The 27,933-nt window shown below is 35.2% G+C and overlaps 8 protein-coding genes across 11 annotated transcripts; 6 read left to right on the top strand and 2 right to left on the bottom strand.

The window, feature by feature from the left end:
* Positions 1-3: 3 nt before the first annotated feature.
* LOC106404848 (eukaryotic translation initiation factor 3 subunit C) lies at positions 4-4,000 on the bottom strand. The gene is made up of 4 exons (XM_013845510.3): positions 3,940-4,000; positions 3,246-3,320; positions 1,601-3,148; positions 4-911 (listed from the first exon to the last, which is right to left on the bottom strand). Exons 2-4 carry the CDS (start codon positions 3,270-3,272, stop codon positions 177-179), a joined length of 2,310 nt encoding a protein of 769 aa, XP_013700964.2. The 5' UTR covers positions 3,273-3,320; positions 3,940-4,000; the 3' UTR covers positions 4-176.
* Positions 4,001-6,077: 2,077 nt separating this feature from the next.
* On the top strand, positions 6,078-7,444 carry LOC106404513 (EEF1A lysine methyltransferase 1). Its single transcript, XM_013845238.3, has 4 exons — positions 6,078-6,512; positions 6,598-6,756; positions 6,833-6,914; positions 7,003-7,444. The coding sequence occupies exons 1-4, from the start codon at positions 6,168-6,170 to the stop codon at positions 7,155-7,157; spliced, it is 741 nt and encodes a 246-aa protein (XP_013700692.2). The 5' UTR covers positions 6,078-6,167; the 3' UTR covers positions 7,158-7,444.
* A 235-nt stretch (positions 7,445-7,679) lies between these two features.
* LOC106402397 (rhomboid-like protein 15) lies at positions 7,680-10,729 on the top strand. Its single transcript, XM_013843112.3, has 13 exons — positions 7,680-7,854; positions 8,336-8,501; positions 8,590-8,893; positions 8,984-9,016; positions 9,105-9,196; positions 9,284-9,357; positions 9,440-9,534; positions 9,615-9,684; positions 9,764-9,945; positions 10,031-10,073; positions 10,165-10,224; positions 10,302-10,376; positions 10,460-10,729. Exons 1-13 carry the CDS (start codon positions 7,831-7,833, stop codon positions 10,463-10,465), a joined length of 1,224 nt encoding a protein of 407 aa, XP_013698566.2. The 5' UTR covers positions 7,680-7,830; the 3' UTR covers positions 10,466-10,729.
* LOC106402398 (universal stress protein YxiE) lies at positions 10,642-11,750 on the bottom strand. 2 transcript variants are annotated; one of them, XM_013843114.3, is made up of 4 exons: positions 11,477-11,750; positions 11,267-11,373; positions 11,037-11,155; positions 10,642-10,948 (listed from the first exon to the last, which is right to left on the bottom strand). In XM_013843114.3, the coding sequence occupies exons 1-4, from the start codon at positions 11,712-11,714 to the stop codon at positions 10,852-10,854; spliced, it is 561 nt and encodes a 186-aa protein (XP_013698568.1). In that variant the 5' UTR covers positions 11,715-11,750; the 3' UTR covers positions 10,642-10,851. The 2 variants fall into 2 exon arrangements, with proteins under 2 accessions (XP_013698568.1, XP_013698567.1); XM_013843113.3 differs by having other exon boundaries at positions 11,267-11,385; positions 11,477-11,749.
* Positions 11,751-13,157: 1,407 nt separating this feature from the next.
* Positions 13,158-14,879, top strand: LOC106403216 (MATH domain and coiled-coil domain-containing protein At3g58410-like). Of its 3 annotated transcripts, none has more exons than XM_022691833.2 (4): positions 13,178-13,442; positions 13,543-13,727; positions 13,950-14,236; positions 14,327-14,879. In XM_022691833.2, the coding sequence occupies exons 1-4, from the start codon at positions 13,339-13,341 to the stop codon at positions 14,729-14,731; spliced, it is 981 nt and encodes a 326-aa protein (XP_022547554.2). In that variant the 5' UTR covers positions 13,178-13,338; the 3' UTR covers positions 14,732-14,879. The 3 variants fall into 3 exon arrangements, with proteins under 3 accessions (XP_048597203.1, XP_022547554.2, XP_048597204.1); XM_048741247.1 differs by having other exon boundaries at positions 13,183-13,442; positions 13,543-13,700; XM_048741246.1 differs by having other exon boundaries at positions 13,158-13,442; positions 13,543-13,700; positions 13,950-14,879.
* Positions 14,880-18,588: 3,709 nt separating this feature from the next.
* On the top strand, positions 18,589-19,939 carry LOC106363594 (MATH domain and coiled-coil domain-containing protein At3g58410-like). The gene is made up of 4 exons (XM_048740545.1): positions 18,589-18,701; positions 18,788-18,908; positions 19,046-19,363; positions 19,515-19,939. The coding sequence occupies exons 1-4, from the start codon at positions 18,589-18,591 to the stop codon at positions 19,896-19,898; spliced, it is 936 nt and encodes a 311-aa protein (XP_048596502.1). The 3' UTR covers positions 19,899-19,939.
* Positions 19,940-20,290: 351 nt separating this feature from the next.
* LOC106364965 (MATH domain and coiled-coil domain-containing protein At3g58340) lies at positions 20,291-23,108 on the top strand. The gene is made up of 9 exons (XM_048741250.1): positions 20,291-20,423; positions 20,612-20,680; positions 20,763-20,862; positions 20,934-21,019; positions 21,106-21,706; positions 21,781-21,916; positions 22,014-22,174; positions 22,286-22,509; positions 22,599-23,108. The coding sequence occupies exons 6-9, from the start codon at positions 21,810-21,812 to the stop codon at positions 22,845-22,847; spliced, it is 741 nt and encodes a 246-aa protein (XP_048597207.1). The 5' UTR covers positions 20,291-20,423; positions 20,612-20,680; positions 20,763-20,862; positions 20,934-21,019; positions 21,106-21,706; positions 21,781-21,809; the 3' UTR covers positions 22,848-23,108.
* Positions 23,109-25,369: 2,261 nt separating this feature from the next.
* On the top strand, positions 25,370-27,068 carry LOC125578475 (MATH domain and coiled-coil domain-containing protein At3g58370-like). The gene is made up of 4 exons (XM_048741248.1): positions 25,370-25,476; positions 25,583-25,728; positions 25,858-26,147; positions 26,255-27,068. Exons 1-4 carry the CDS (start codon positions 25,370-25,372, stop codon positions 26,657-26,659), a joined length of 948 nt encoding a protein of 315 aa, XP_048597205.1. The 3' UTR covers positions 26,660-27,068.
* The last annotated feature ends 865 nt before the right edge of the window (positions 27,069-27,933 follow it).

Here is a 27,933-nt window from a genome sequence, read left to right as displayed (position 1 = left end):
AAATAAATCCAAAGAGGTCAAAATCTCTTAACCACAAACAATAAAAACCAAAACAGAACATAAAAGTAGAACCCATCTGTTTCCTGGTGTCTTAAAACAAGTTTGAAGAAAAAGATTGACAACAAAGTCTTAGGATGTCTCTAGTCCTTTGGCTTTTAAATGTGATCAAAGTAAGTCTACGCGCGAACAACTCGGTTGAGACTGACCATAGGGCTCGTGCCGTCCATCTGCATTCCCCTGTTCTCTGTTCCACCACCTCTTCCTCCATATCCACCGGTCCTAGCCTCCATTGCTCTTTCATTACTCTCCGCAAGAACAGCAAGTTTTTCTATTAACTTGAAAGCCAACGTTTGCAACCTGTTGTGCTGGACATCGTGGAAGAGGATGCAATGTGTAGGTTGGTCCCAGTATGCATGGAGTTCTTCACTGATCATCATCTTGCTCACGATGCTGTGGACTTGGTTCTCAGAGAGACCAAACATCTTAGCAAGATGATCTAGACGTAGGGACTCGTAAGAGGCTGAGTATGTTAAGAGATAAGTCTTCAACGCCTCCTCTTTGACCCTAGCCTTCACCATATCAAGAACGGTTTCGCGATTCCTGAGCAGTTTCCATATATCAAGAGAGCTTAAAACCTCAAAAGCCTTTTCGAAGTCTCCTTTGGCGAGAGCTCGTGTTGCTGCCATGACATGGTCACGGACGTTCTCAGGAGGAGCAGTGAATGCTTGCCTCTCGCTGATCTCAATCAGGCGACGGAGATTCTTGCTAATCACCTTGCGTCTGGCATCATGAGAGTTGGCTGACATGTTAGGGACTTCCAATAGCATGGCGCATATGAGATGAACAGCTTCAAGAAGCTCAAGGTTTATGTGCATGTGATATGGCATCTGTCGTCTCCTCTCCAATCTTTCCTGGCAGGACCAAAAGGATGTAAAACAGTTAGCTATAATATAGATATCAAATGAAATTATAACATAGGCCAACAGTGTAGCACTCTTATATGAATAATGACGATCAATATGGTAAAAGCTAGGAGAACTCCATGCAAGCAGGTTGATGATATAATGTCATTCTAATATTTATGTTGAAGCTAACTGTTTACATGCACCGAAGTAATTAAAATTGTCCAAATTCTCCAATATTTTTATGCCAATAACCCAAATTGCCGATTTAGCCTAAAAATCCCTAATTATCCAACATTTTTTAACTATATTATCTAAAATTAGTCAAGGAATAAAACTAGACCCGAAATTTTATCGGTTCAAACCTAACCGGAAACCAAAATAACCGAAACCGAAACCAAACCGAATTTTATAACGGAAAGATTCCTAAATCTCTAGAACCAAAAAAAACAAAATGTTTGAACGTCCTGACCTAGTAAAAACGATTATTTATATAAACTATAAGCTAAAATTTAGATCATAACCACAAAGATTAGCCGAAGAACAAACTCTATATGGTAAAAAACTTCTTTAATTTCATCACTACAAGGAACTACCAGGATCAAAGAGAAGCTTTAGGCTACATCTAAGGTCTTATGATTATAACAAGTTATATGAACCTACAGAAAATATTGTGTACTACAAAGAAAAATATGTACCTGTTCAGGAGTCTTCTCCTTTCTACTTTGGGAGACACCTTGAGCAAGCAATTCCCTCGCCCTTTGACCAGAACACAGCTCAGAGAGGCAGCTTTGAGCCTCGGTAAACATTCCAACTCGAAACGCGCAAAGACCAAGCTGAGCCATCGATCTGTTAAAGAGGATCTGCGTTGACATGTCCATATGCTGAACATTGGCCTGAAGATGACTCATCAGCAACAAGTCTCTAGCAGTCCCGAACTTGTCCATTAAAGAATGGTGGTAGATATCACATAAAATCGCACGTGCTTTGGTCCTTTCATCTCCATACTTGTAAATAAGTGAGACGAGACCATCCATCATAGCTCGACTACTCTCTGCAAAAGTAGGCTTACGAGGAACAACAGGTCCAGTACTATCATCTTCTTGCTCAGCCAGTTTCCTCATAGCGTCATAAACTTCCTGAGGCTTGTAGTAAACTGACTCAACTCGTCTTAAAGCCACCTTTGCCGCAGATTTAAAGTCACCACACCGCTCAAAGTAGACTTGTATGTTTTGAGCAAGAGCTAACAACATCGGCTCATCTCTCAATCTCTCCACATACTCACGCGCATGAGGATCAACGCTCTGCAAACTCTTGAAAAACTCAGTATCTATCCTCTCCACGAATGCAACAAGGTTCCCCCAGACACGAATCTTCCCATCATAGTCTTCTGGTCTCGAAGTTTCGTTCTCGTCAGGCTCAACCGCGTCGTCGACAACGATGTTATCGTACTTGACAAGAACGTCAAGTATCGTAAACATGTTGTTCACACACTTCTTCCAGACGTCGATAGGCATGTGTCCGCTAAGACCAGGATTCACATCGAACTGTGCGGAGACAAGACCGAACAAGATCTCGAGTTTCTGCGCTGGAGTTTTGGCCAGTCTCATCAGGTGTGTGAGCTGATCAATCAGTTCAGATCTAGCAGTTCCTTTCCTTCCACGTGCAGACACAACTTCTTTGAGTTTTTGGTTGATCCATTCCCATGTGATCTCTTTTGGATCCTTATTACACAACTCTTCCTCTGATACCTTCGCTTCCTCGGTTTCCGAAGACTCTCTATATTTATTGATCTCTTCTTCATACATCTTATTATTCTTCTTCAACCTCTGTCTCATTGAGTTCAAAGCCTTGGAGTTACTGTGGCTCATCTCATTCTTTGCTTCCAGAGTAGTTTCATTTAAGAAGTCTTCCAACATGACAAGGGTTTTGATGTACAAGACTGGAGCCTTCACAGCCTCTTTAATCCTCATAACTTTCTCCAGCTGCTTGTTGATCTTGTCAAAGTTCTCTAGTAGACTAACCCAATTATTGACGTTCATCGCATGCTTCATCTGCTCAGCGGTATGGACCATCTCCTCAAAACGCTTGTCTTTGCCTGGCTGAACAACACGTTTAGGGAGATCACCGTCATCAGTGTCACTGCCACCTGGAAGATAACGAGATGCACCACCAGCAGTATTGGTATCTTGAACCTCATCTAACTCTTCCTCGGTGCTACTTCCATTGTCACTTTCACTTCCAGGCTGGTGGTGAACAATGTAACACAATGAAAGTAAGTAAAACCAAACGGGTAAGCCAATAGACTAAGTTATCGAAAAGTATACAAGGTTTGAGAGAAACCTTAGCAAATAACTTCGAATTCAACATCTTTCTTAGCGGGAGAGGTAAATGTTAGGCAGTGGAAGCAAGGAGAATCTACATTCCACATAAGACATTCAAAAACAAAATCACATTAAAAAAAGCAATGAAAATGAAATGAAAAAGATAAAACTAACTACTAACACCCTTATTCTTTTTTTTTTTGAAAAACAAAAAAAGAACCCTTATTCATCACTCAATTTCCAAAATCTGGATCAACTCATCAACGGCACATTTGGCTTGCATAATACTATTGAAACGATGATGTCTCAATAACTAGGCAAAAAAATGGCAACTAAACAAGAAGCATGATCAAATGAATATTATAGACATGAAACAAATTAAATCCAGAAAAAAATACATATATTTGTGTCACTAAACCAATGAACAATAGAAATTTTCTCAGATTTCATACAAACTCTTTGACATTAGCATTGATTCAAATATGAAAGCAACTAATACACCAATCTTATTTGAAATACGCTAATGCATTCATCAAACAATCATCAAACAAGAAACTAAAAGTGGATCTGCATCATCACACCAAGCTTCGATAACAGAAGCACAATCTAATCAACAAGAGTGAACAATATATGTATATCTTCAAGACAAAAACATTCTGAAGGCAATTCAAAGGGTGCAATGAGCAAGACATAACAAAAACTAAGAAACTCACCTGGAGAAAAGAAACTAGTTTGAGAACGGCACCAAAGGTAAGAGTGGATGCAGCCAAAGCTTAATAAAGAACACGACTTTAGGGTTAGGTTTTTCTTTTGTGGTTTCTCTAAGGACCTTTTGGTAACTTCACATCTTGTCTCTACCAGTCGTTTTAATTTTTAAACACAGCTTTTGGTTTGGTTTGATATATTTTGATTAGCATTTGTCTACGTACATTAAAAATCAGCTGAGGAGTAAAATTCATTCAAGGGACATCAAGTCATCAACTTTATATGATTTAGTAATTGATTAAAAATAATCACACGACAAAAATATGAAAAAGATAATAACAAAAAGGTGACTTGTAGAACAAGGCAGGCTCTACAAGGCAGGCACACAATAAGAAGATCATATTTCATTCAAGCCCTTTAGTTTCGGCACTTTGTGCATTCATTAGCGAGTGACAGGGTCGTACATAACAAAAAAATATTCAAGCTTAGTCACTTCATTACATGGTGAGCATTTGCTTCGTATATATATATAGACCTAAAGACTCTCGAGTTCTTGAACCAAAGGACCTCTCCAAGAGTTGTTCCTCGTGATCTAACCGGGGCAAAAGGAGATGGGTTTGAAAAGCTTGAAGCTCGTGGAGATGGCTGAGCTTGTTCAAGAACCCTAAACTGAAGCTCTGATGGGTAATCTCTCATACAACTGATGCTAGGCCCTGCACCAGTACTCCATCTCGAGTGTAGCCTCTCAGCTAATTGGTAAGATTTCGTTCCTTTGTGTGAGTCTATACGTTTCATTATCTTCTCCTTTGGGACAGGCTTCTCGTATTCCTCAATGTCTTCATCGAGGAAAGTTTTGAAAATGGAACCTTGTTAATGTTTGTATACATTATCTTAGACACGCTTAGGACAAAAATACACTTTGCATCTGGAGGACCTTCTTTTGTGACCAGAGCTATCCCACTTTGCTTATAGATTAGTTTGCTATTCTCAATCACAACTTCATATGCCTCTCTTCCAGTCTGTTCTTAAGAAACAATAGAACATTGGTCAGGAGCATATATAATCGGTCTACTAAGCACAGTAGCTCACTGGACCAAGATACTTGATGCTTTGTTAATATAGTTTTGATCTTGGTCATCTTTCATGGTTCAATTCTTTTCCTTGTATGTCAAGCCTATGTTAGCTCGTAAAATGTATGTACTCCTGATACTGTCACACTTTTTGGTTGTTGAATAGCAAACCTACCAATAGAAACCGGGTTGGTTACTGTCACAATGGAGCCAGGCATGATAATAGAACCGAAGATTGTGGCCATAGCGCTGTCGAGAACCAATCTGTTAAGCTAGAAAAATTAAGATCACACATGGCTTTACACAAAACTTAAATACAGTCACAAGCAAAAAAAAAGACAAATGGTACAGGAATATTCTTACTGCCTCAACCCTCAAACCAGTGTTGCAAAGCCAACTTCCTAGCTTTCTCGTCTTTTGACAAGCCTTTACCCACCTAAGGTACAAAAAATTGTCAGTCATGAACTGAAGAGCCCATGAGCCAAAAATGATTCCTGAGAAGAGGAGAAAGCGTACGAAATCTCATTAATGGCACCAGTCTAGGATTAGATGGGAACATGAGGGAAAACAACAACGGTGGCCATTTCTGATTTGGAATTATAAATAGCTTTTCAATTTGACCCCCCAAAAACATATTATAATACAATTCACCAATTTTTACTAATTTTGTAAAGATACAATGTTTGTTTAAGAAAAAGAATACATTTATTAATTAAAAAATTTCAGATAAATTATAAAGAATCACCATGTTTTCATATTTTAAACAGATATGTACAAATTTGAATGAAATTTACATAAAACTCGATTTTCATAAATTCTGAAATTATGTAACTTTGTCTTGATATGAAAACATGACAGATGTGTTTTATACGATTAAAGTAGATAATTTGTATTTTATTTTTTTTTATAGTAAGTGGTTGATATTTTTTTTTTTTGAACAACTATAAGTGGTTGATAATTTACTTTTAAATTTGTGTGGTTAAACACAAGACAAAGTTCATGGATTTCTTGAGAAAATATTTAAAACATTGGGGACTATTTATGAAATATCTGTATAAACGCAAGCAGAACAGAACAAGAACCCTAGTCTCTCTAAACACTCACTTCGCCGTGTCCGTTTAAGTCCTCTCCTTGTATTCGACTTACTCCGACCCTGAAACCCAAAAATGGAAGGAGAAGATGAGCTCCAGACACCAAACGGCGCCGTTTCCGCTCAACTAGACAGAGATCTAGAAGACGACGATCCGTTAGTGTTGAGCTCTCAAGCACTGGCGGCGCTCCAGGAGTTTCTAGCCGACCAGAACAAAACCGACACAATCACGCCGCCGCCGTCCACCGTCGACGGAGGAGATAAAGTGGAGCTAGTTACGGAGGACTGGAGACTAAGCCAGTTCTGGTACGAACCTGAAACGGCAGAGACTGTAGCTGAGGAAGTGGTTACTCTCTCAAGTAGATTCTCAAACTGCAGAGTCGCTTGCATCGCGTGCCCTACTCTTTACGTGTATCTCAAGGTAATACAATACATCAGTTCTTGATTAAAGTAAGAGACTGAATTTGTATTTGAAACTGATTCTTTTGTTGTTTGTGATGAGTCAGAAGAAGGATCCGAGTCTACATGTGCAGTTGTTGGAGTACGATATGAGGTTTGAGAGATATGGAAGTGAGTTCACGTTTTATGATTACAACGAACCTGAAGAGTTGCCGTTGGAGCTTAAACATTGCTTTCATATAATCGTTGCAGATCCTCCTTACTTGGTAAAAAGTTTCTTCAAGTTGTTAACTTTTCTAATAAGCAGATTTAGTGATCTTTGATATGGTTATGGTTTGGCAGAGTAAGGAATGTCTGGAAAGAGTTACTCAAACGGTTTCGTTTCTGGCGAGTCCAGTGGATTCTCTGTTGCTTCTTCTCACAGGTACAATGACTAGTGTTTTCTCTAGTCGGTTTTGGAGGTTTTGTTAACATTTAGCTGAGGGGTATTATTATTATTACGTCTTTGGTAGGAGATGTGCAGAGAGATAGGGCGGCTGAGATGTTGGGTGTTCGGCCTTGCGTGTTTAAGCCTCATCACTCTAGCAAACTAGGAAACGAGTTTAGGCTGTTTGTAAGTTATGATCCAGGTACCAGACTAGGGGGCTTGGAAGAAGCAGACATCTAGCTGTGAGTTGGTTCTCAGGTGTATCAACCCATAGGGAGTAAGGTTCGGTGGCGGAGAACGCTCATGTCTTCCACCAATGGTCATCTCATTTCTCAACTGTTCTTGGAGTATTCACTGTTTGATCGTTCTCTATTATGTGTCTTTTTGCTGCAACCGCTGGTTTTCATGTATGATTTGGTCTTATCCAACAGTTTTGCTGTTTTGGTGAAAGCTCTGTTGTTGAGATATGAAAGTGTTTTTGGTTATTGATATTTATTACATTATTATAAAAAAAAAAAGTTATGATGCTTGTAAGTTGTAACAAAGTGAAGTTGATTCACAAAGAGATCGATGATCCAATCATTAGTATACAAAACAGAAGCGGTCGATTGTGTTTGGATATTGAATCTTAGCGTAAATTGTAGAGTTTTCATCTTACCTCTCATCTCCATGTTCCCAACCTTTTATCATTTCGAATAATGAAAATGGACAGAAAAAAAAAATCTGGTTCGATCCGGTTAGACCCGGTTCGCGAAACTTTAAGCAAGACGGAAATAATAAACCGGGCGAAGAGTTAAGATCTCGAGAAGAGTCTTTACGGTGGGGGAGAAGTAAAGCTTACTACATGGTCGTCGTCGAAATTCAAATAAACATAATCAGCAGAGAAGAGGATTGATTCGTCGCGACTTTGAAGATGAGGCCGAACATTGTTACCGAGGTTAGATCTGCTAAATCTCCCCCTTCTGCTCAACTATTTTCTTGAATCGTCATCACAAATCGCCGAGAAGCTCTGCTAGTCAACAAGAGCTATGGCTGATAGCTGAAATCCACACGGCTGGTTGTTCGTTCGATAGAATTAACTCGTTTTCTTAATTCGATTCAGCTTAGCTTTTGTGGCGAATCGTGTGCTGTAGACTGTAGTAGGGGGTTTTATATTGTAGCAACCTCCGTTTGTAAAATTGATCCGTGTTGTTTCAGTAGTACCACCATTCTACTGAAAATGGGATCAATCAGAGTAGTGAAATAAAGATATCTGAAATTGATTAAAGGGTCTCTAATAGGTTTCTATCTCTAGCCACGTAGAGATTCGGACAAAGGTTTAGTTATAAGTTATTACTAGTAGTACTAGTAGGGGTCTTATATAGTTATGGAATCAGATACTCGTTTGTGATTTGCTGTGGGTTCTTATTATCTTATAGGCTGGGGTTCAAACAAGAGTTTCACAATGGTGGAATGCTATACCTTTCCTCACCTCTTCAGTGGTTGTAGTCTGTGGAATCATTTACCTCATATGCCTCTTAACTGGATACGACTCTTTCTACGAAGTCTGCTTCTTACCCTCTGCAATTCTATCGCGTTTCCAAGGTATCTTCTCATAGTGTTAAGTCTTATACGAATTGTCCTGGTTTGTTTTTCCTTTGTTCATTCTTTTACACCGTTATCTGCTGTGCAGTTTATAGGTTTTACACGGCCATTTTATTCCATGGATCGATGCTTCATGTTATGTTCAACATGATGGCGTTGGTTCCTATGGGATCCGATCTTGAGAGAATCATGGGATCTGTCCGCTTGTTTTACCTCACGATTTTGCTGGCGACGACCAATGCTGTATTGCATCTTCTTATAGCGTCACTGGCGGGATATAATCCTTTCTATCAGTATGACCATCTCATGAATGAGTGCGCGATTGGATTCTCTGGGATCTTGTTTTCTATGATTGTCATAGAGACGAGTCTTAGTGGAGTCACCTCTAGGAGGTTAAGACTTTTTTATAGCTATTTTAATAATAATTTTGGCACTTCCTTTGTATTCATGAGGCATCTCATATATCTTTTTCTTCTGTGTAGTGTGTTTGGTCTCTTCAACGTGCCCGCTAAACTGTAAGCTTATTGTCTTTCTTGTCGGGTTGTTAATGTTCACTTTCTTTCTTTGTTGCACATATGGTGTAAAATTTGTATCCATTTGCAGATATCCATGGCTCTTGTTGATTGCATTCCAACTTCTCATGACAAATGTTTCACTGCTTGGTCACCTATGTGGCATCCTCTCTGGATTTGCATGTATGATATTCTACCTTTTTCATTGCCTTTGGCTTTCTAACCTGAAGTTTCTCGGATAGATAATTAGTTAGTCGCTTTGGATTTCAGATTCTTATGGCCTTTTCAATTTCTTGATGCCCGGCTCTTCATTTTTCTCCACCATTGAGTCAGCGTCCTGGATGGTAAGTATTTTCTTGAACCTGCAATAAACATGTCTCTCTTTGGATTGATCATCGCTCACTCAGATTCTATGTTCCTTTTCAGGCAAGCTGTGTAAGGCGACCCAAATTCATTATGTGCACTGGTGGAAATCCTTCCAGCTACATGCCCACTTATTCTGTACAAAACACTACATCCAGGTGCGAACCTCTTAACTACGTACTAAAAAAACTGAACTGCTTGCCTAGAGAACATTGTAATGACAATGTTCTTTGAACAGTGGTTTCTCCACAGGAAATGCTTGGAGATCCCTGTCTTCATGGCTGCCACAGAGGGAAGCATCTAATCAGGTAAAATCACGCTAACCTTGTCTGCCATTTCCTTTTGACTTGGTGGGTGTATGATCTAACCATACTACTTCACATTTAGTCGTCTGAGGATAGTAGATTTCCGGGAAGAGGTAGAACTCTTAGCGGTACTGCCCGTGATCCCACCCCTCCAGCTGGAGAAACAAACCCAAACCTCCATGCTAGACTCTTGGAAGATAGCACTCCTGACCGCCTTTCTGATGCAACCGTGATTGGCATAGCAGAGCCAATCCCCGCCGCAAGGTATTAAGTTTCTATGATGTATAAACTTATCAGATTACTATGCATCATTCCTTCAACCTAAGCTGCTTTTGTGAACCTTTTTCAGACAGGTGCCAATAGCAAATGCAGCAGTCCTGCCTCCATCCCAGGTTAGTTTTAGGGCTTAGATATTCGCCTTAGAGCTGAACCCTTTCAAGGAATCTAGAAGTTTTTTTCTTCTCATTAAACTGTTAAACGCAGGGTCGTGTTGCTGCTTCTGAAGAACAAATCCAGAAACTCGTTGCCATGGGCTTTGAAAGGGTACGTTTCTTTGATTTTATACCAATAATAACAAATAGCTAAAAATGCATGTTTCAAAATCTCTGGGTTTGATTCAGACACAAGTGGAGGTTGCACTCGCTGCTGCCGATGACGATCTAAACGTAGCTGTGGAGATCTTAATGAGCCAACAGGTAGAAACGTGTACGAACCAGAGTTCTATATTTTGAGTTTGGTTAATGCTAACGAAGAAGTCATTTAACTTGGTGACATGCAGGGCTAACACATACCAAACAGCAAAGTACATTGGCGTGTATCGTAACGTTCGTCTCTCTCGTTCCATGTTTTACTCGCATTTAGAAACTGTATAGCACGTCCCTTTTCTCTAAGAAAGTTCTTTAACCAAACGATCAAACCGGTTTTCCGGTTTGGAATCTATATGAAAGAAACATGAATCAGTTCGGCTTTGGTTTGGTTAACTATTTGTTTCGAGTCGTTGTGATTGCAATTACAGTGAAAAGGAATGTGTACCTGACGCTTTTTTATTTTTGTTCATACAAACTGGATAAAATAGAAAATAGTCGTCACATTCCCACAAAAGAAAAAAAGTAACTAGTCACAGATATGGTGGTTTCCTCACTTGCTCGTACGTTCATTGGTATTGTACTACTACTTACTAGTCGAGGTTTCTTTAGGTGGTCTCACAATGAGAACAGGGCATTGCGCATGTTGAACACAGTAATCACTCACACTCCCTAGAAAGGCCCTGCATGTATATCCCCCAAATCAAACAAATGTTCAACACATTTGACCAAAAAGTTCTCGAATATATACAAAATGAAAAGGTTGTAAACCTTTTGATCATGCCGAGTCCACGGCTACCAACAACAAGAAGATCCACGTGATTTTGCTCGACCGCTTGGCAGATCATCTCCTTTGGATCTCCTTCCAGTATCATCGTTTCAGTCTTCACCTACAAAACCCCAAAAACAAACTCCAGATGGTCTTCTCAAATCTCAATTCATCCAATGTAAACCCATAAGATGTTGTTATATTATTGTTTTGTGAGGGTATGTAGACATACACATGTTCTGAGATCACCGACCATTTTGGCACGACACAACTCCAACGCCGGTGTGAACAAGTTGGTGCTCTGCACTCCTGCTTTCTTCATTAATTCAGGAACTGAATCTGTCGCCGAAGCTAAGAGTTTTCAAAACACCCCTCAATAATTCAAATTTTTAAAAGTGAATAAGAAGAAATAAAATGAGAAGCGTTGGTTGTTTTTTTTCACCGGTTGCACCAGAAGGATTAACATGAACCAACGTAAGCAAACCGCCTTCTTGATCGGTTTCCGGTTCGGCGCTCATAACATCTTTGAGATGTTCCACTGCCCATTCCAACGCATAGAAGCTATTCTTGCTTTCATCTATCGCAACCATTACCTTCAACTTCTTTTTGTTCTTCGAGCTCGCCGTCGTCTCCGTCGTTGTCGTGTCCACACCAACCGCATCAACGTAAGTCTCTTCCATTTTTTGTCCTTACGTTTTCAGAATTGCTACTATTCGGCTACACTTTGATTTGTATAAAATGTTGTGCCGTGTGTGTCACGTGATGCTAGTGTGAATACTGCTTAGGTGGAAGGTGAAGTGCGTTGACATATGTTTATGATGGATTTATGGATGGACACATCTCATTTTGTGATGGAGACGTGTCTTATTACTGACGTAGACAATTGTTAATTCATAGTGGAGGAAGCTCGCTTTTGAATATTCATTGTATCATATTGGTTTAATTTTGATGGTGTGTATTACCTCGCATATGCTTCTAATAGTGACCCGTACTCAGATTTTGTTCCATAAGCAATAAGTAACACTTCTTATTGGAAGTTAGCGACGAACAGTTTGGCAGAAGCTGATGCTGTTTGATGATTTTTCTTAATAGCCATGGACTCATCAGTCTTACCATTGATGATGAGGTTACTTGTATAATTGTAGGTGAATCTTCGTATTTTGCAGTCTGAAAGAAGTTTTTGAAGGTTCATTATCGTCCATACTTTTTTCTTGGATGGAAAGTAACTATTCTAAAACATTTGAAAACTAATAGTTACTCTTTTGTCGTTTTAGGTTGAGATCTTCTATAGAGCACCGAGTAGCTTCTTTCAGTGTGGCATTCGAAAAGACGCTCTCAAGGGTAATTAGTCTAAATCACATCAACTAGTTTTGGTTCTCTGGCATAGTGAAATCTTCATTAAAATCTAAAAATCACAAATATAAAACAAAAAAGAAAAAACCTAATTTTTTTTGTTAGTATATAACTTATTAATTAGAAATTTAGAATATAAAACATAATCTAAAAACATAATTAAAAATTAAAAAAAGAAGTAAAAGTTATTTATTGGTTCAACCAATGATTCAACCAGTATCGGGTTCCGGGTTTTACTGGGTTTTTGTGGGTTTTTGCGGGTTTCTAAATATTGGGTTTTTCACAAAACCTAAACCGAATTTTTTCTGGGTTGCCGGGTTTACCGGTTCAACCGCGGGTCTGAGTCGGGTTTCAAAACATTGGTAATTACCAAGGGTCATCAGTCTTACTAGTGATTAATTCGTAATTATGGCAAGAGTATCAAGTCACCAGGGATTTGGACTGTTTGCATTCGCTCCCATTACTCGAGATTCATTTATTCATTCATTCATTTATTTATTTATATTCATTCATTCATTCATTCATTCTCTTCGTGTATATATATATACGTTGCAGGTCCATATTCCTCTGAAAAGCATAACACTGTAAGGTAAGCCTTTCTTTGGTTATTGTCTCCTTTCCTCTTCTGCAACACTGAACATTTGTCTTATTTCTACAATATGATTATACTATATCAACGTTCAGGAAACCACATAGTATTTATGTTCTTCTTGAGTCTGTTTAGAGTATTGCTGTATTTTCGGAGTACAGTGTCTCTCTTGTTCTGCTCATCTCTGAAGAGTAATCCCTAAAATGTTCTTCCTAAACTCCTTGATCTTGTAGACACTGTTAAGAATGTGGTTTGAATTTAGTAAGGCTTTGAGTCCATAGTAGAATCTTTTTCTTTTTTTGTTACTCCAAATGAGCTTTTCTTTTCTTGAAGTTTGACAGTGATGAATCTTTATTACAGAAATGGCCAATCAAGTTAGTAAGAAGTTCACTTGGGTGATAGATGACTTCTCTATGCAATCTGAGATGTATTCATCTGTTCCAGTCCTGATTGGTGACTGCGAATGGTAAAAACTAAATAGAGAAGAATCTAATTATCTTGTCCTATCTAGATATAGGTTCGTTCATCCATGGTTTTGGTGACTCGTATCTTCTTACTTTCTTCAGGTATATTTTTATTGATCCCAAGGAAGGAAACGTTAATTCTTTGTATATGGGTCTTGAAGTTGCTGATCCTGAATCATTGCCTTCTGGATGGAGAAGATACGTAAAGCTTCGGCTATCTGTAGGAAACCAATATTTGGGAGAACTTGCATTACTGAATGGTGATTCTTTCAACGTCCCTTGTGTCGGTAATATATATATAGAGTAAACGTGTTAGATAAATATATCAATTTATGCATCTTCTTGTTAAATCTTCTGACAGAGGTCTTGTTATGCTGTTATGAACAACGTTTTTTTAATAGAGTTCTATGTTGCTCTAGGGTATTTTTAGCTATGCTAGTAACATGGTCTATAATGATACTTTGCTTGATCTTGGTTAACTATTCGGAATTAATTTCTAATGCGTACAGAAAATCATCTCTGGTTTGATCAGAAGAAATTGGGCTACGGATTTTCAACTAATGTTCCTCTTACCAAACTCCTTGACGAAAGCAAAGGGTTTCTAGAAAACGGAGAACTCGAGATTGTTGCTGAGGTAGAAGTTGCTGAAGTTGTTGGCACATATGGTTGCTCAGAAGAATATGAAGGTGCATACCAATCTCCAAGCGAGATGATGCTAGATGATGGTCCGAAGCCTTTACGCAACAAGACTCAAGAGAGCGTCGATGTCAATGGGTTTCATGTTCTTCCATCACAGGTAGAAAAAAACTTATGTAGTAGTGCAAACTTTTTCCTTGTCTTCACCTTTTTCCAGATTTCCAAAGAATGCTCTCTCATATGCTTGCAGGTTAAATTTGTGAGATGTATTTTTGAAAGACACCCAGGCATTGCAGTAGGGTTCCGTTCAAAGAACCAACTTCTGAGGAAAACATCTATGAATTTCCTGCTCAACTTAATCGAAACGCTATGCCAATCTCTTCAGGACCTTTCTAATGAAGATCTTAAGGATGCAGACATTTCTCTGACATACTTGAAAGATGTTGGCTTTGAAGTGGAGTGGTTGGGGTGTATACTAGACGACGTAAAAGAAAAGAAGGAGAAAGAACAGTCTAGTTTGGTTAGGCTACGAGAAATGGATGATAGCTTACTTAAACTGAAGCAAAAATGTTCAGACCTTGATGCTCTAGTGAAGGAGGAGGAGGCAGAGTTGTCGGCCACCAGAACCCCTCTCTCGTTCTATGAAGTTGTTTGATCTCTTGAGTTCTTACCCATTTGTTTGTGTCCTCTTCTTTTGTTTTCTTTTTTTGTTTCAAAATAAGACAATTTTATCTATGTTTGTGGAAAGTCTTGGGCTATGCGCATGAAAAGTAACATGGTTATAAATCTTGATTTTTAAGTAATTATCTCTTGCGTATGAAAACATAGTGACACTTGAGTAGCATAGTCAAGCCAGTTGGCGTTTAGTAGCGGTTATTGGCGTTTTCAACAGTCACTCAAACCGTTGTAAACCACTTTCAACTATTATATCGTCTTTTAAATTCAAAAACTGGTTACAACTAGCGTTTGCAGTTGTGGGCGGTTGCGAAAAGATAAAAAAATTTCTTCTTTTTCAAAAACAATATAATACAATAATAAAAATAAAAATATGAAATTTGCAATAATAGAAATGCTAAAATATATCTATTATATTTAAATGTATATTATAAATTTTTTAAAATAAAATATTTTCTATAATTTTTTAAAATTTAAAATATATTTTTTATATTTATTATAATATTATGATGTTTAATATTTTTATAATCATATAAAATATAAATATTATTAATTTATTATTTAACTGCTGTTATATTTGGTGGTTAACCAGTCATAAGTATTCCACAAACGCACTAATTTCTAACCGCAGTACCAGTCGTACAAATTTCTTAAAACCGCTTAAAATTGCAATCATCCCGCATCCGCAAACTCTCGCAATAGCTGCGGTTACATTCAGGCCTTTAGTTAATAGTAATACATGGTTAATCGTGTCATGGTATAAGAAACTTTGGTACTATTAATTTAACTAGCACTAGATTTTGACCCGCGCAGGCGCGCGGGTGTATATTTTAAAAAATATGTTGATATTTGTTTTTCATGTAATTATTAGGATTTGGAAAAATGAATCCGAGGAACATAACCGATACCGATCCAAAGATATAGTACCAAACCCAAACATAAATTGATTAAATATTCTAATTATTCAAAATTTTGTTATTTAGAGAACCGAATCTGATCCGAACTGAAGTATTTGGGTATCCGAATTTATCTAAAAATAGATTTATATACTTATATATATTAATTATTTTTAGATTTAACGTATATAAAACATCAAAAATGATACTTTTAAATTGGTTTAAATACTTGAAAATATATATAGATAGTCAAAAGTAAATATCTGAAATAATTAAAGTATACTCAAATCACCAAAAATACTTAAAATAATTATTGATTTCGTATCCAAAATTTTAAATCAAGCCAATTGATATGTTAAGCTTAAGTATTATGACATATGTTATTCAAATTTATACGTAATATATTATTTTATTTATACATTTTGAGAAATTTAAAATATATAATGATTTAAGACTTTAAAAATAATTTAAACTAGATTTTGACCCGCGCAGGTGCGCGGGTGTATATTTTGAAAAATATGTTGATATTTGTTTTTCATGTAATTATTAGGATTTGGAAAAATGAATCCGAGGAACATAACCGATACCGATCCAAAGATATAGTACCAAACCCAAACATAAATTGATTAAATATTCTAATTATTCAAAATTTTGTTATTTAGAGAACCGAATCTGATCCGAACCTAAGTATTTGGGTATCCGAATTTATCTAAAAATAGATTTATATACTTATATATATTAATTATTTTTAGATTTAACGTATATAAAACATCAAAAATGATACTTTTAAATTGGTTTAAATACTTGAAAATATATATAGATAGTCAAAAGTAAATATCTGAAATAGTTAAAGTATACTCAAATCACCAAAAATACTTAAAATAATTATTGATTTCGTATCCAAAATTTTAAATCAAGCCAATTGATATGTTAAGCTTAAGTATTATGACATATGTTATTCAAATTTATACGTAATATATTATTTTATTTATACATTTTGAGAAATTTAAAATATATAATGATTTAAGACTTTAAAAATAATTTAAATTAGTTATCCAAACCCAAACCAAACCCGCAAAGATCCAAATCGAACTCAAACCAAAATTTAGAAACATTCTAATAAGGCTGAAATCTTTGACCCCGAAAACCCAAAATACAAACCGATCAGAACTAAACCCGTATGGGTATCCAAAAGCCCATCCCTAGTCATTATTATATATCGTATTTTATCATCATATAATTAATCGTATTTTATATGTACCATCATATAAGTAATCATATAATTAATAGTATTTTATACATACCATCATATAAATAATTACATATATTATATTTTTAAAACTTAATATGAAATATGAAAACCATAATTTGAGTTGGTATTTCAAATTGGGCTTTGTATTATATTTTTCTTATATATATTGACAATATTTTTTTATAATGGTTATTGAAAAATAGTTTAGTAAAAATCCATTTTTGAATATATGTATATTTTTGAATCAATTTTTGATATAAATCAAATTTGAATTATTATTTTGATTTGAAATATGTATATAAAGTTTAAATTTTGTTTTATGGTTAGTTTAGAAAAAAAAATTTTAGGGAATTAGATTGACCCATTTTGGTATATTTTAAAAGTGGCCTAGATAACTTTCAATTTTAAAAAAAAACATAAGCCCATTACTTTTTTTCTTAATACTACTATCCTTGTTTTCAAACAAAAATATTTTTTTTAAAAGACTGCAATCCATGTTTCCAAACACTCCAAATTTTTAAAAGTCCTATTCAAGTCTCCAAACACTCCAATTTTGTACTTGAGTTTTAATAAGATAGATTAGTTATCCAAACCCAAACCAAACCCGCAAAGATCCAAATCGAACTCAAACCAAAATTTAGAAACATTCTAATAAGGCTGAAATCTTTGACCCCGAAAACTCAAAATACAAACCGATCAGAACTAAACCCGTATGGGTATCCAAAAGTCCATCCCTAGTCATTATTATATATCGTATTTTATCATCATATAATTAATCGTATTTTATATGTACCATCATATAAGTAATCATATAATTAATAGTATTTTATACATACCATCATATAAATAATTACATATATTATATTTTTAAAACTTAATATGAAATATGAAAACCATAATTTGAGTTGGTATTTCAAATTGGGCTTTGTATTATATTTTTCTTATATATATTGACAATATTTTTTTATAATGGTTATTGAAAAATAGTTTAGTAAAAATCCATTTTTGAATATATGTATATTTTGAATCAATTTTTGATATAAATCAAATTTGAATTATTATTTTGATTTGAAATATGTATATAAAGTTTAAATTTTGTTTTATGGTTAGTTTAGAAAAAATTTTTTTAGGGAATTAGATTGACCCATTTTGGTATATTTTAAAAGTGGCCTAGATAACTTTCAATTTTTTAAAAAAACATAAGCCCATTACTTTTTTTTCTTAATACTATTTTCTTTGTTTTCAAACAAAAATATTTTTTTTTAAAGACTGCAATCCATGTTTCCAAACACTCCAAATTTTTAAAAGTCCTATTCAAGTCTCCAAACACTCCAATTTTGTACTTGAGTTTTAATAAGATAGATGCACCAATAGTTACTCTTGGTCAGTTCATGTTCCCTAAGCAAAACAACTAGTCCCAACGTAACAAAAACGTTTTGCATTCTTGTTTTCTCTTCAAAATTGAAAATAAGAACTTCAGTATTTTCTTAACTGCATTGTATGCGCTCTACTGCTCTCCTCATACGTGATTCTGAAGGGTAACCTCTTCAACCAAGTGTGTTGTACATAGTTAAAATGATAATTTAGTTTAACTAGATATAAGATTTTGTTTGATTGGCTGTATGCAGTTCCATCTAGGGTCTTATTCTCGTCATGCTCATGTTTATCGAGAGGAGTTTCCTCAGATCAATGAAGAAGATAGGTGAGAACAAGTTTACATGGGTGATAAAGAACTTCTCCTCGTTGCAGCATGAAACTTTTCATGATTATGCATTTGAGATTGATACTGATGTGTGCAGCTGGTAAACGCGACACTCTTTCCTTTTTGTTTACATTGTCTTTATTCGTTTATATTGCGGTGATTAATTTCTTTTATATTTATCGTCAGCCGCCTTTCAGTCACTCCCCATGGAAAGAAACCTCATCAATTCTTGGGTTGGCGTATGTTGATTGCTTACAATCCATCATTGCTTCCTGGACGTACAAGACATTTTAGTTATCGCCTAACTGTAGTGAATCAACTTTCGGAAAAACCTTCCTTTATTCAAGGTGATTCTTACCAACATTCGCTCATTTTCTTGATTGGTCTTTGTGTGTTGTATCAGTGGTTTAGATCTGTCTTAAAATTTAAATATTGAATAACCAGTGGGTGAAATGTTTGTTACAGAAGGACCGCACTGGTTTGATTCGGAGACAATGGAATGGGGTTTTGTATCCTTTCCTGGCTTTCCATCACTTCGCAAATGCTGGAACCCTAGTAAATGATGAAGTCAAGATTCTTGCAGAGGTTGATGTTCTGGAATCTATTGACAAGTTATATATACCAAGGAAATTCGAGAAGACAACCATACCTCAGAGTAAGATAGATGAAAAGTATGCCGCAGTTTATAGCGTGATCCTCGAGCAACCTTCAGCAATAAGGGAAAGGATCCAAGTCAATGGATTCCAAGTTCTTCCTTCACAAGTAAGGAATATTTTAATGGTGTATGCTTCTTGTTATTCTACAAAAACACATGAGCATTTGTTTATTTTACTATAATATAATGGTGTTATTATTTTAGATAACTAAAGGAGGCTCTCCCATATGCTTTTTGTTTGGCTGTCTCCACTTGCAGGTAGAAACTGTGTGGAGTATCTTTGAGAGACATCCAGACATTGCTGTAGGGTTCCATTCAAAGAACCAACATCTGAGGAAAGCATGCATGAATTCTCTTCTATGCTTAATTGAGACTCTATGCCAATCACTTCAAGAGCTCTCCAGTGAGGATCTTGAGCTAGCAGACGTTGCACTGACATATCTGAAAGATTCAGGATTTAAGTTGGATTGGTTGGAGAAGAAGCTGGACCAAGTTAAACTGAATAAGGAGAAAGAGATGTCTTGTTTGGCCATCCTACAAGAAACAGAGGAAAGTTTACTAAACTTGAAGCAAAAGTGTTCAGAGCTGAGGGCAGAGTTGGCGGAGACCAAAACTCCTCTGTCATTCGATGATGTTGTTTGATGTCTTGATGTCCTTTAACATTTTGTGTTATGTTGTCTTAGTTCCCCACCCCCCCCCCCTTTGTTTCCAAAACTAGAGATCATCTTGTCATTGAGCATGTCTTCCTTCTTAATAAGTGTGTATTAGTTTCTAATCATAGCTTAAACTACACTTATAAACTACTCCGTATTTAAACAGATTTTTTTTTCTAAAAAAAAGATAAATTTCCAAAAGATTTGAATTTTTTTAAAAACATGTAAATACTCCAATACAAAAACTGAACCAACCAAACCGGCGGAACCGAAAAATATATGAAATAGTTTTATTTATTAAAAAGTGTAAAAGTTCTCAAATTAAAAAATAATGTATTTACCAAAACTGAGTCAAACTTAAATAGAAATTTGTACAAATGATATAATTGGAAAACCAACGGAGAAGTAAATAAAACCCCAAAACTAAGTTTCTCCCATTTCTTCTTTTAGTTCCTCAGTCTGCGCTCTCGACCTAGTTTCCAAGCAAGAGCTGCTTCGATTCGCATCCGTAAAGGTTTGTCTCCACTATCGAATTACGTTGCCTTCTTAGCATCATTAAACTGATTGACAAACTCTCTCTCTCTCTCGCTCTCTGTGGAATCTTATAAACCCTAGTCTGTTACTTTAGATTATTAGGAATAAAGTTTTGATTTTTTTGATACACGAAATGTGATTGTCGAGAGTGGGTTTCTTGATCCGCAGGTTACTATGTCCCGGGAACACAAAAGGATCATGCTTCTTCTTCAGAGAGCAGAAGACAAGCTAAAGCGGGTATTAACGGTTCTCTGTTTTTTTTCTTTCTTTTTGACAATTTCAAAGCTTTTAACTCTTATTTACCTTCACATCATCTCAGGCGGTTCACAACATTGCAAAGTCTGAGAAATATTTCCTGGACAGTGCTGCTGAATACGGTAACAGGGCAAGCAACCTTGAGTTGTGTCTAGATGAATCAGGTGTGTACGAGGGGGAAGTAACTTGTTTGATTTTTTTTTAACTCTTTATAAACTTACTTCCATGTATGTAGGTGTTTCTTGTTATTTGCAAATGAAGGAGGAGTGCCAAGAAGCTGCTAAAAAGTATGCAGCTATGCGTCATTTTGCTCTTCAAGAGGTTGTGGTTTTTCCTTTTTTTCACTTATTCTTAATTTTTTTGAAAAGTCTCTTACTGAACTTTTTGATTTTTCATCACTGGAGCAGTTGGCTAAGATCGATGATCTCAGAACGATAGCGTGGGAAGCATATGAGGAAAAAGCCTTCACCACCTCGCAAACCTTTATGTTGTTTCTTTTAGGACTAACTTGCATCTTCTCTGTCTTAGCTTTCTTTCTCCAAAAACTGAGATAAACTATGTGTTGATGAAGTTTTCTAGAAGTTATGCCTCAAGGCAGAGTTGTTAGCTGAGACCAAAACTCCTCTGTCATTCGATCATGTTGTTTGTTGTCTGTCGCCAGGTTCTTAGACATTTTGTGTTCTGTTTGTTGTCTTAGTTTCCTCCCTAGGTTTCATAACTATTATTGTACGTTACTGGTAATGTATGCATCTTTTTAATACGTATTTGTCTTTTAAGTACACTTTTCCTTCTCCTCTCAATAAAAGACTAAACTGAAGCGTGGGGTACAAGTCAAATATCAAAGTTACAATGATCTTGTTTTCCTATAGAAAAGTGGAATTGAGTGGTTTCTTTGAAGAAAAGAATCAGGGCTAGAAGAAACTAAGCTTGATGATTAAGTATTCTCTTTAATATCTATTACAAGAACAAACTCAAAGAATTAAAAGACAAGACTCTCTCGCTGAACCTGTAAGATAAGCATATTCTCTCTTTTTTCAAAGTATTTATACTCATGGTTTCTCTTCTTCTTCATGTACCATCAGAGAGCAATTCAACTTATCACATCACATAAATGGTGAATCCTAACAAGAAAAGTTTTGCTTGGTTGATAGAGAACTTCTCCTCTTTGCAATCTGACAAGCTTTATTCTGCACCAGTCCTGATCAGTGGATTCTATTGGTAAAGACTACAAGTCTTTGTTTGATTCAGATTAACTTGAAGTCAGTCATCTATACTTCATTTTGTATGATTATTGTCTTTGGTTTTCTTCTGGCAGGGATCTTTTCACCTATCCCAAGGGATACAAAGGTGGTGATTCGTTGGTTGTGTCTCTCGCTGTTACTGATGGTCAATCATTGCCTTCTGAATGGGCAAGATACGTCAAGTTTCGCTTAACTATAGTAAATCATCTTTCTCATGAACTCTCCATACACAGAGGTGAGTCTTTACTAGCATCTGCTCACTAGTTGATTCATGTTGGTCAAAAGAGTCCTTGTCAGTGTCAGTATGATTGGTGTTGGTTAACTAACGGCATAAAACATTGTACAGAGACAAATATTTGGTTTGATGAGAAAGCTCCAGGATGGGGTTTATCAGGAATGCTCCCCTTTGCCAAACTCCATGACAAAGATGGTGGCTTCCTAGTTAACGACGAACTAAAGATTGTTGCTGAAATAGAGGCTCTTGAAGTGATTGGCACGTTAGATGAGTCTAAAGATTTGCTTGACAAGACTTGCATAGATGTCAATGGGTTTCAAGTTCTTCCTTCACAAGTAAGAAACTAAAGAATTGTGGAAACTTCTTATTTATCTCCAAAGAGTGCTCTCTCAAACGCTTTGTGACTTCTTTCTTTTACTGTCAGGTGGAAGCTGTGAGAGGGATGTTTGAAAGACATCCAGACATTGCAGTGGAGTTTCGTGCAAAGAACCAACATCTGAGGACAGCATGCATGAATTTCTTGCTCAGTCTTAGCGAGATGCTAATCAAATCACTTGAGGAGTTCTCTAATGAAGATCTGATGGAAGCAGACATTGCGTTGACATATTTGAAAGATGTGGGGTTTAAGGTGGATTGGCTTGAGAAGAGGCTGGACCAAGTCAAAAGAACATAAGAAGAAGGGGGTTCTCAGTACAAGAATCTCCTCCATAAATTGTATTTGTAATATGAAAGCTGAGTGACAAGATAAACACAAGTATCTGTATCCAAATAAATGAAAAAAAATTGGTTATTCCCGCATATGTAAGATTTTAACTACACGCTATTTGTATAGGTATAGCTACTAGACGGATTACATAACTAGTTGTTTCGTCTGCACATACCAGTTTAACTATTTTATGAATATTTATTGATATATAAATTATAAATTTAATGATCACTATATTAATTATTTTTTTTATTTTTAGTTATATTTTTTTCCTTTCATCTTCTTTTAAAACTCCACTAAGATCGATAAAATTATGAGAAAAACTACATTTCAAACATGCAAGAAAGTAAATTAAAAAGTAACTTTCATTTTTTTTTAACTTTTATTACCTTTGTAAATTATCCCTTTAAACCAACAATATACATGAAACTACCAAAAAACTGCAAAAACACAAAATTAAAATACAAAAAGAAAAAGAGAAAAAAGTTTATTAAAATTTTGAGAAAACAAAAAAAAAGAAAGTTGAGATAATGATAAAAATTTGATTTACTCCATAGATATATATACAAAGATTTATCTTACTATTCCGTAAATGTTTTTTTTTCTATAAAAATAAATAAATAATGATTATCATCTATTCTATTAAAATAGAAGTCACAACCTCATTTCATGCGTGATTTTTAAGTTAGACCTACTTAAAAATATATTTTAATAAAACTAATAATATATAGAATCTTCGAACTACTTTAATCATAATATCTTTTGATATATTTTTATTTAAAATATAATATATATATATATATATATATATATATATTTTTTTTTTTTTTTCAAAAAAATCCATTTAGTTTTTTTAACAAGATCTTAATTTCAAAAGTTATATGTAAATATTTTCACTAATTTTTTAATTAGTTTTGAAATATTATTATACATTAATATATTCATTTATTGATTATAAAATGAAAAAAAAAACCCTATCATATTTTTATCTGTTATATAATCAAAATCAAACATGTTAAAAGAAAATTATTATGTTGATCTAAATATTTTAACAATATCAATATTTTCAAAAAGTTTATGTAAATATTTTCACTAATTTCATAATTAGCAATGAACTATTATTATGCATTAATATATATATATATATATATACACAGTTATTTTTTATAAAATTAAAAAAATATCCTACTTTTATCTATCTTATAATCATAATCAATCATGTTAAAATAAAATTATTTATTTTAAATACGTATGATAAAATTAAATTAGATTAAATTGATAGATTTATAAATTTTATTTTGATAAATAGAAAATTTTTATGTTAAAACGGCTTAACATTAGCATACTACAATACATGTATAAAAATTAACATATCTTAAACTTTTTAGAATATACAATAATACATTATATAAAATGAATAAACTTAAAAATATTACTAAAAGAAAATACAAATACAATAAGATAATATAAAAAGAAGCAAACAAATAAATATGACAGTTTTAAACAACTGATTTTTTACAACACGTAAAATATAAATTATTATATTTAAAATAGTTATATAAACATTTAAATATATGATTAAAATTTAAAATGTATACCACTAATATCTAAAATAAATATATATGCATATAAAACTGAAAATAACATCTGCGTGGTTGTGTGGATCAAGATTTAGTTAGGTAATTAAATCATGATTTCAAACAAAATATTGAACATTATGTATTTACCTTTTTATTTTGACAATTTTTTTCTTATAACTGATTAATTTACTTTTATGGTCAATTATATAATTAGTAAATATAAAAATTCATTAAGAGTATTATTGACTTTAACAATTCATTTTTAAACGTGAGAGCTCGGATGCGATAAATCACTTTGCAAATAATATTATAGATTAAGATCTAGTTAGACCAATTTGGACCAATTTTAACTAATTTAGAATCATTTTAACCAATTTGAATTCAGTAGGATTTTAAGAAATTTGGCTATGACCGGTTTGCCATCAAGGGCACCTATTAAGGGCGCCTATGGGCAGTGAAGCCGATTTTTAGAACATTGATATACCTTTGTGAATTGTGATGTTTTGAGAAACTATTAATCATTTATACTACTAACAGTTACTCATGCGTTGTTTTAATTTGCATGCACCAATAGTTACTCTAGGTTTCAGTTCATGTTCCCAAAGCAATACTCAGACGATTCGCTTTGCTTCGCGACGTCTAAAATAGAAACGATTTGCATTCTCTTTCTATCTCCTCTCCATGTTTTAAAGTAGTGCAAGAGTTTTGTGTCTGCGCGTCTCTCGTTGAATCCTCCTCTGAAGGGTAATCTCTTCACCTTTTACCTTAGTTCTCTGGTGTATTAAAAACAAACGTTTCCATTTTGTCTTTTAAAGGTAACTAGTTTAAGCTTTTTCAAGTGTGTTGTTCGAACTTAAGCTGTTTCATGTTTTGGTAGTGTGATTGAGACATTGGAGCATGTCTTCTTTAATGGTGAATGAAGCTGATAACAAGTTCACTTGGGTGATTAAGGATTTCTCCTCTTTGCAATCTGAGGCCATCATCTCTGATAGATTTTTGATTGGTGGCTACAAATGGTACGAGAAAAACTTGTTTGTTAATGCTATTTTTTGTCCATGTATGATTTGTTTAGGTGTTATCCTCCACAGATTTGCTAATTCGTTTGTTCATTTTTGACTGTAGGCATCTTCTTGTTTATCCAAAACGAACTCACACTAATTGCTTGATTCTGGGAGTAGCAACTTTTGAATCATTGCCACTTAGAGAGCACGCAAAATTTTCAGTCAAACTAGTAAATCAAATTTCAGAAAAATCCTCTATACTGCGAGGTACGCTTTATTACTTATTAGCTCATGGTTTGAACTTTGAACAATCATATTCTTTGAGTCTATGTGTTGTGAAATGTTTTTTTATATTTTATTTTGACTAGATTAGTTCTATGTTTCTTGATTTTACAGAAGTAAAGAAGTGGCGGGTTGACCTAGAGGTTCCCTTATTTGGAGTTCTAAAATTAATTACATTTACCCAACTTCATTCCAAAGATAATGGACTTCTTGTGAATGATGAGCTCGAGATTGTTGGTGAGGTAGATATTCTTCAAGCTATCGAGGGATCTCAAGAGGCAGCACAACCAAAGAAAAGAAGAAAGATGGATGATTATGGTACGGGATCTAGTGACTTGCACAAGGAAACTCGAGTTGGAAACGAAACCGTAGACGTCAATGGGTTTCAAGTCTCTACATCACAAGTAAGCTAATTAAGACTAGTTCTCAACTATTCTCTTGCAGGACAAAACCAAGATTCATGTCTACAAAAATTTATGACATGTTTTTTAATATATATTTTCACTGGCAGGTAGCATCTGTGAGGTGTATATTTGAAAAACACCCAGACTTTGCATCAAAAGTCCGTTCTAATAATCAGCATCTGAAGTCGTCATACATTAATGTTCTCCTCGGACTAATTGAAACACTCTGCCAGTTGCCTGAGAAGCTCTCTGATGATGATTTGGATGAAGCGTCGGCTGCCGTTTCATACTTAACCCAGGTTGGCTTTAAAGTGGATTGGTTGGAGGAGAAGCTGGAGGAAGTAAGGGAAAAGAAGACGAAAGTGTACACTGGCAAGGCTCAGCTGCAACACATGGAGGAAGAGTTTAAGGTACTCAACAAGAAATGTTTGGAACTTAAAGACCTAGTGGAGAAGCAGAATGCAGATGTGACGGCCGCCAATGTTGCTCTCTCGTTCAGTGATGTTGTTTGATGTTTCAAGACTTGTCATAAACTAACTTCTAGTTTGCTTTTTCTTTACTTGGTAAGCTGGTGTTCTGGTCGTGTCTTGACTCTGAAATGATGGTCTCCTACTCTTTCTTTGAACGCCTTTAAGATAAAAGAATCTTATTACTGGAGTTTTTGTAATGGATTACACTTGTTTTTCAGTGGATAAATGGTTTAAGCTAGGTTACTTGATGATAAAGCAACTGCTCTATGTCTGAACAGAGTGAGGGTAATTTGACTAAGCCTTTTCTGATCAACTGAGACATTTGTTTGAGACACTCAGAGATTGCATCTGATTCAGTACAAATAATCCAAACCTTAGGACATGTTACATGAGTTTGCTACTTAGTCTGATTGATACTCTACTTAGTCCTTTCAACAAGTATTAATTTGTTGTTGAGAGGACTCTCTAGGTTTACTTAATTGCCATGTGTTTCTTTCTTGATGAATAAGTAAATATCATTGGGTGTCTGAACAGAGCATATAGTCATTTCCCAAACAAATAGCTTGACGTGTGAGTGACGTTTAACTCACGTTCATCTTGACATCATGACATGCATTCATCTTTCATTGTGCGCAAACTTCTTATTTATCTCCAGAGAGTTCTCTCTCAGATGCTTTGTTACTTCTGTTTTTTTTTTACTACCAGGTGAAAGGCATTCAGATATTGCAGTACAGTTCCGTTTGCACCAGAATCTGAGGACAGCATGCATGAACTTCTTGCTCAGTCTTAGTAGGATGCTTCCCAAATCATTTCAGGAGCTCTCTAATGAAGATCTGGTGGACGCAGACATTGCGGTGGCATACATGAAAAATGTGGGGTTTAAGGTGGAATGGTTGGAGAAGAATCTGGACCCAGTTAAAGAACATAAGGAGAAAGAGTTGTCAGTACAAGAATCTCCTCCATAAATTGTCTTTGTAATAAGAAAACTGAGTGATAAGAAAAACACAAGTATCTGCCACTAAATAAATTGTTATACATGAAAACTCATAAGGTAATCTCATGATGTTCTAATAATTCACAACGCAGAAGTGTATGTGGTGTGAGATTAATAGGTTTGAAACCAGAAGGTAATCTTATGATTGAATGAGTATAATGTGGTGTGAGGTTAGGTTTGAAAACCAAAAAGGTAATCTCATGATCATGTTCTAGTAATTCACAGCCCATAAGTGTTGACTGAAAAGTGAAAACAATTAATCTCAAAGAAGCAACTTAACTTCCATTGACCTTATATCCAGGGTGTTCCTAGAGGATATATG

Source organism: Brassica napus, chromosome A9 (assembly GCF_020379485.1).
Source record: "Brassica napus cultivar Da-Ae chromosome A9, Da-Ae, whole genome shotgun sequence".
In the NCBI taxonomy this organism is placed as follows: domain Eukaryota; kingdom Viridiplantae; phylum Streptophyta; class Magnoliopsida; order Brassicales; family Brassicaceae; genus Brassica; species Brassica napus.
The sequence above is the reverse complement of the archived record's forward strand: the minus strand, read 5'-3'. Positions and strand labels throughout refer to the sequence as shown.

What these genes read in the sequence shown, in the direction of transcription:
- LOC106404513 (XM_013845238.3), top strand. Translation starts at nt 6,168, where the DNA reads ATGGAAGGAGAAGATGAGCTCCAGACACCAAACGGCGCCGTTTCCGCT. An exon ending in TTGCAGATCCTCCTTACTTG is followed by an intron (nt 6,757 to 6,832) that starts GTAAAAAGTTTC and finishes ATGGTTTGGCAG; the next exon opens with AGTAAGGAATGTCTGGAAAG. An exon ending in TCTGTTGCTTCTTCTCACAG is followed by an intron (nt 6,915 to 7,002) that starts GTACAATGACTA and finishes CGTCTTTGGTAG; the next exon opens with GAGATGTGCAGAGAGATAGG.
- LOC106404848 (XM_013845510.3), bottom strand. Translation starts at nt 3,272, where the DNA reads ATGTTGAATTCGAAGTTATTTGCTAAG. An exon ending in ATTCGAAGTTATTTGCTAAG is followed by an intron (nt 3,149 to 3,245) that starts GTTTCTCTCAAA and finishes GTTCACCACCAG; the next exon opens with CCTGGAAGTGAAAGTGACAA. An exon ending in AGGAGAAGACTCCTGAACAG is followed by an intron (nt 912 to 1,600) that starts GTACATATTTTT and finishes TGGTCCTGCCAG; the next exon opens with GAAAGATTGGAGAGGAGACG.
- LOC106364965 (XM_048741250.1), top strand. Translation starts at nt 21,810, where the DNA reads ATGGTGAATCCTAACAAGAAAAGTTTTGCTTGGTTGATAGAGAACTTC. An exon ending in TGAACTCTCCATACACAGAG is followed by an intron (nt 22,175 to 22,285) that starts GTGAGTCTTTAC and finishes AACATTGTACAG; the next exon opens with AGACAAATATTTGGTTTGAT. An exon ending in TTCAAGTTCTTCCTTCACAA is followed by an intron (nt 22,510 to 22,598) that starts GTAAGAAACTAA and finishes TTTTACTGTCAG; the next exon opens with GTGGAAGCTGTGAGAGGGAT.
- LOC125578475 (XM_048741248.1), top strand. Translation starts at nt 25,370, where the DNA reads ATGGTGAATGAAGCTGATAACAAGTTCACTTGGGTGATTAAGGATTTC. An exon ending in TTGATTGGTGGCTACAAATG is followed by an intron (nt 25,477 to 25,582) that starts GTACGAGAAAAA and finishes TTTTGACTGTAG; the next exon opens with GCATCTTCTTGTTTATCCAA. An exon ending in TTCAAGTCTCTACATCACAA is followed by an intron (nt 26,148 to 26,254) that starts GTAAGCTAATTA and finishes TTTCACTGGCAG; the next exon opens with GTAGCATCTGTGAGGTGTAT.
- LOC106402397 (XM_013843112.3), top strand. Translation starts at nt 7,831, where the DNA reads ATGAGGCCGAACATTGTTACCGAG. An exon ending in CATCCTCTCTGGATTTGCAT is followed by an intron (nt 9,197 to 9,283) that starts GTATGATATTCT and finishes TTTGGATTTCAG; the next exon opens with ATTCTTATGGCCTTTTCAAT. An exon ending in TTGAGTCAGCGTCCTGGATG is followed by an intron (nt 9,358 to 9,439) that starts GTAAGTATTTTC and finishes GTTCCTTTTCAG; the next exon opens with GCAAGCTGTGTAAGGCGACC.
- LOC106403216 (XM_048741246.1), top strand. Translation starts at nt 13,339, where the DNA reads ATGGCCAATCAAGTTAGTAAGAAGTTCACTTGGGTGATAGATGACTTC. An exon ending in CTGATTGGTGACTGCGAATG is followed by an intron (nt 13,443 to 13,542) that starts GTAAAAACTAAA and finishes TACTTTCTTCAG; the next exon opens with GTATATTTTTATTGATCCCA. An exon ending in AGAACTTGCATTACTGAATG is followed by an intron (nt 13,701 to 13,949) that starts GTGATTCTTTCA and finishes TAATGCGTACAG; the next exon opens with AAAATCATCTCTGGTTTGAT.
- LOC106402398 (XM_013843113.3), bottom strand. Translation starts at nt 11,714, where the DNA reads ATGGAAGAGACTTACGTTGATGCGGTTGGTGTGGACACGACAACGACG. An exon ending in TCGGTGATCTCAGAACATGT is followed by an intron (nt 11,156 to 11,266) that starts GTATGTCTACAT and finishes GGGGTTTTGTAG; the next exon opens with GTGAAGACTGAAACGATGAT. An exon ending in GGACTCGGCATGATCAAAAG is followed by an intron (nt 10,949 to 11,036) that starts GTTTACAACCTT and finishes ATATACATGCAG; the next exon opens with GGCCTTTCTAGGGAGTGTGA.
- LOC106363594 (XM_048740545.1), top strand. Translation starts at nt 18,589, where the DNA reads ATGAAGAAGATAGGTGAGAACAAGTTTACATGGGTGATAAAGAACTTC. An exon ending in ATTTTAGTTATCGCCTAACT is followed by an intron (nt 18,909 to 19,045) that starts GTAGTGAATCAA and finishes TTGAATAACCAG; the next exon opens with TGGGTGAAATGTTTGTTACA. An exon ending in TCCAAGTTCTTCCTTCACAA is followed by an intron (nt 19,364 to 19,514) that starts GTAAGGAATATT and finishes CTCCACTTGCAG; the next exon opens with GTAGAAACTGTGTGGAGTAT.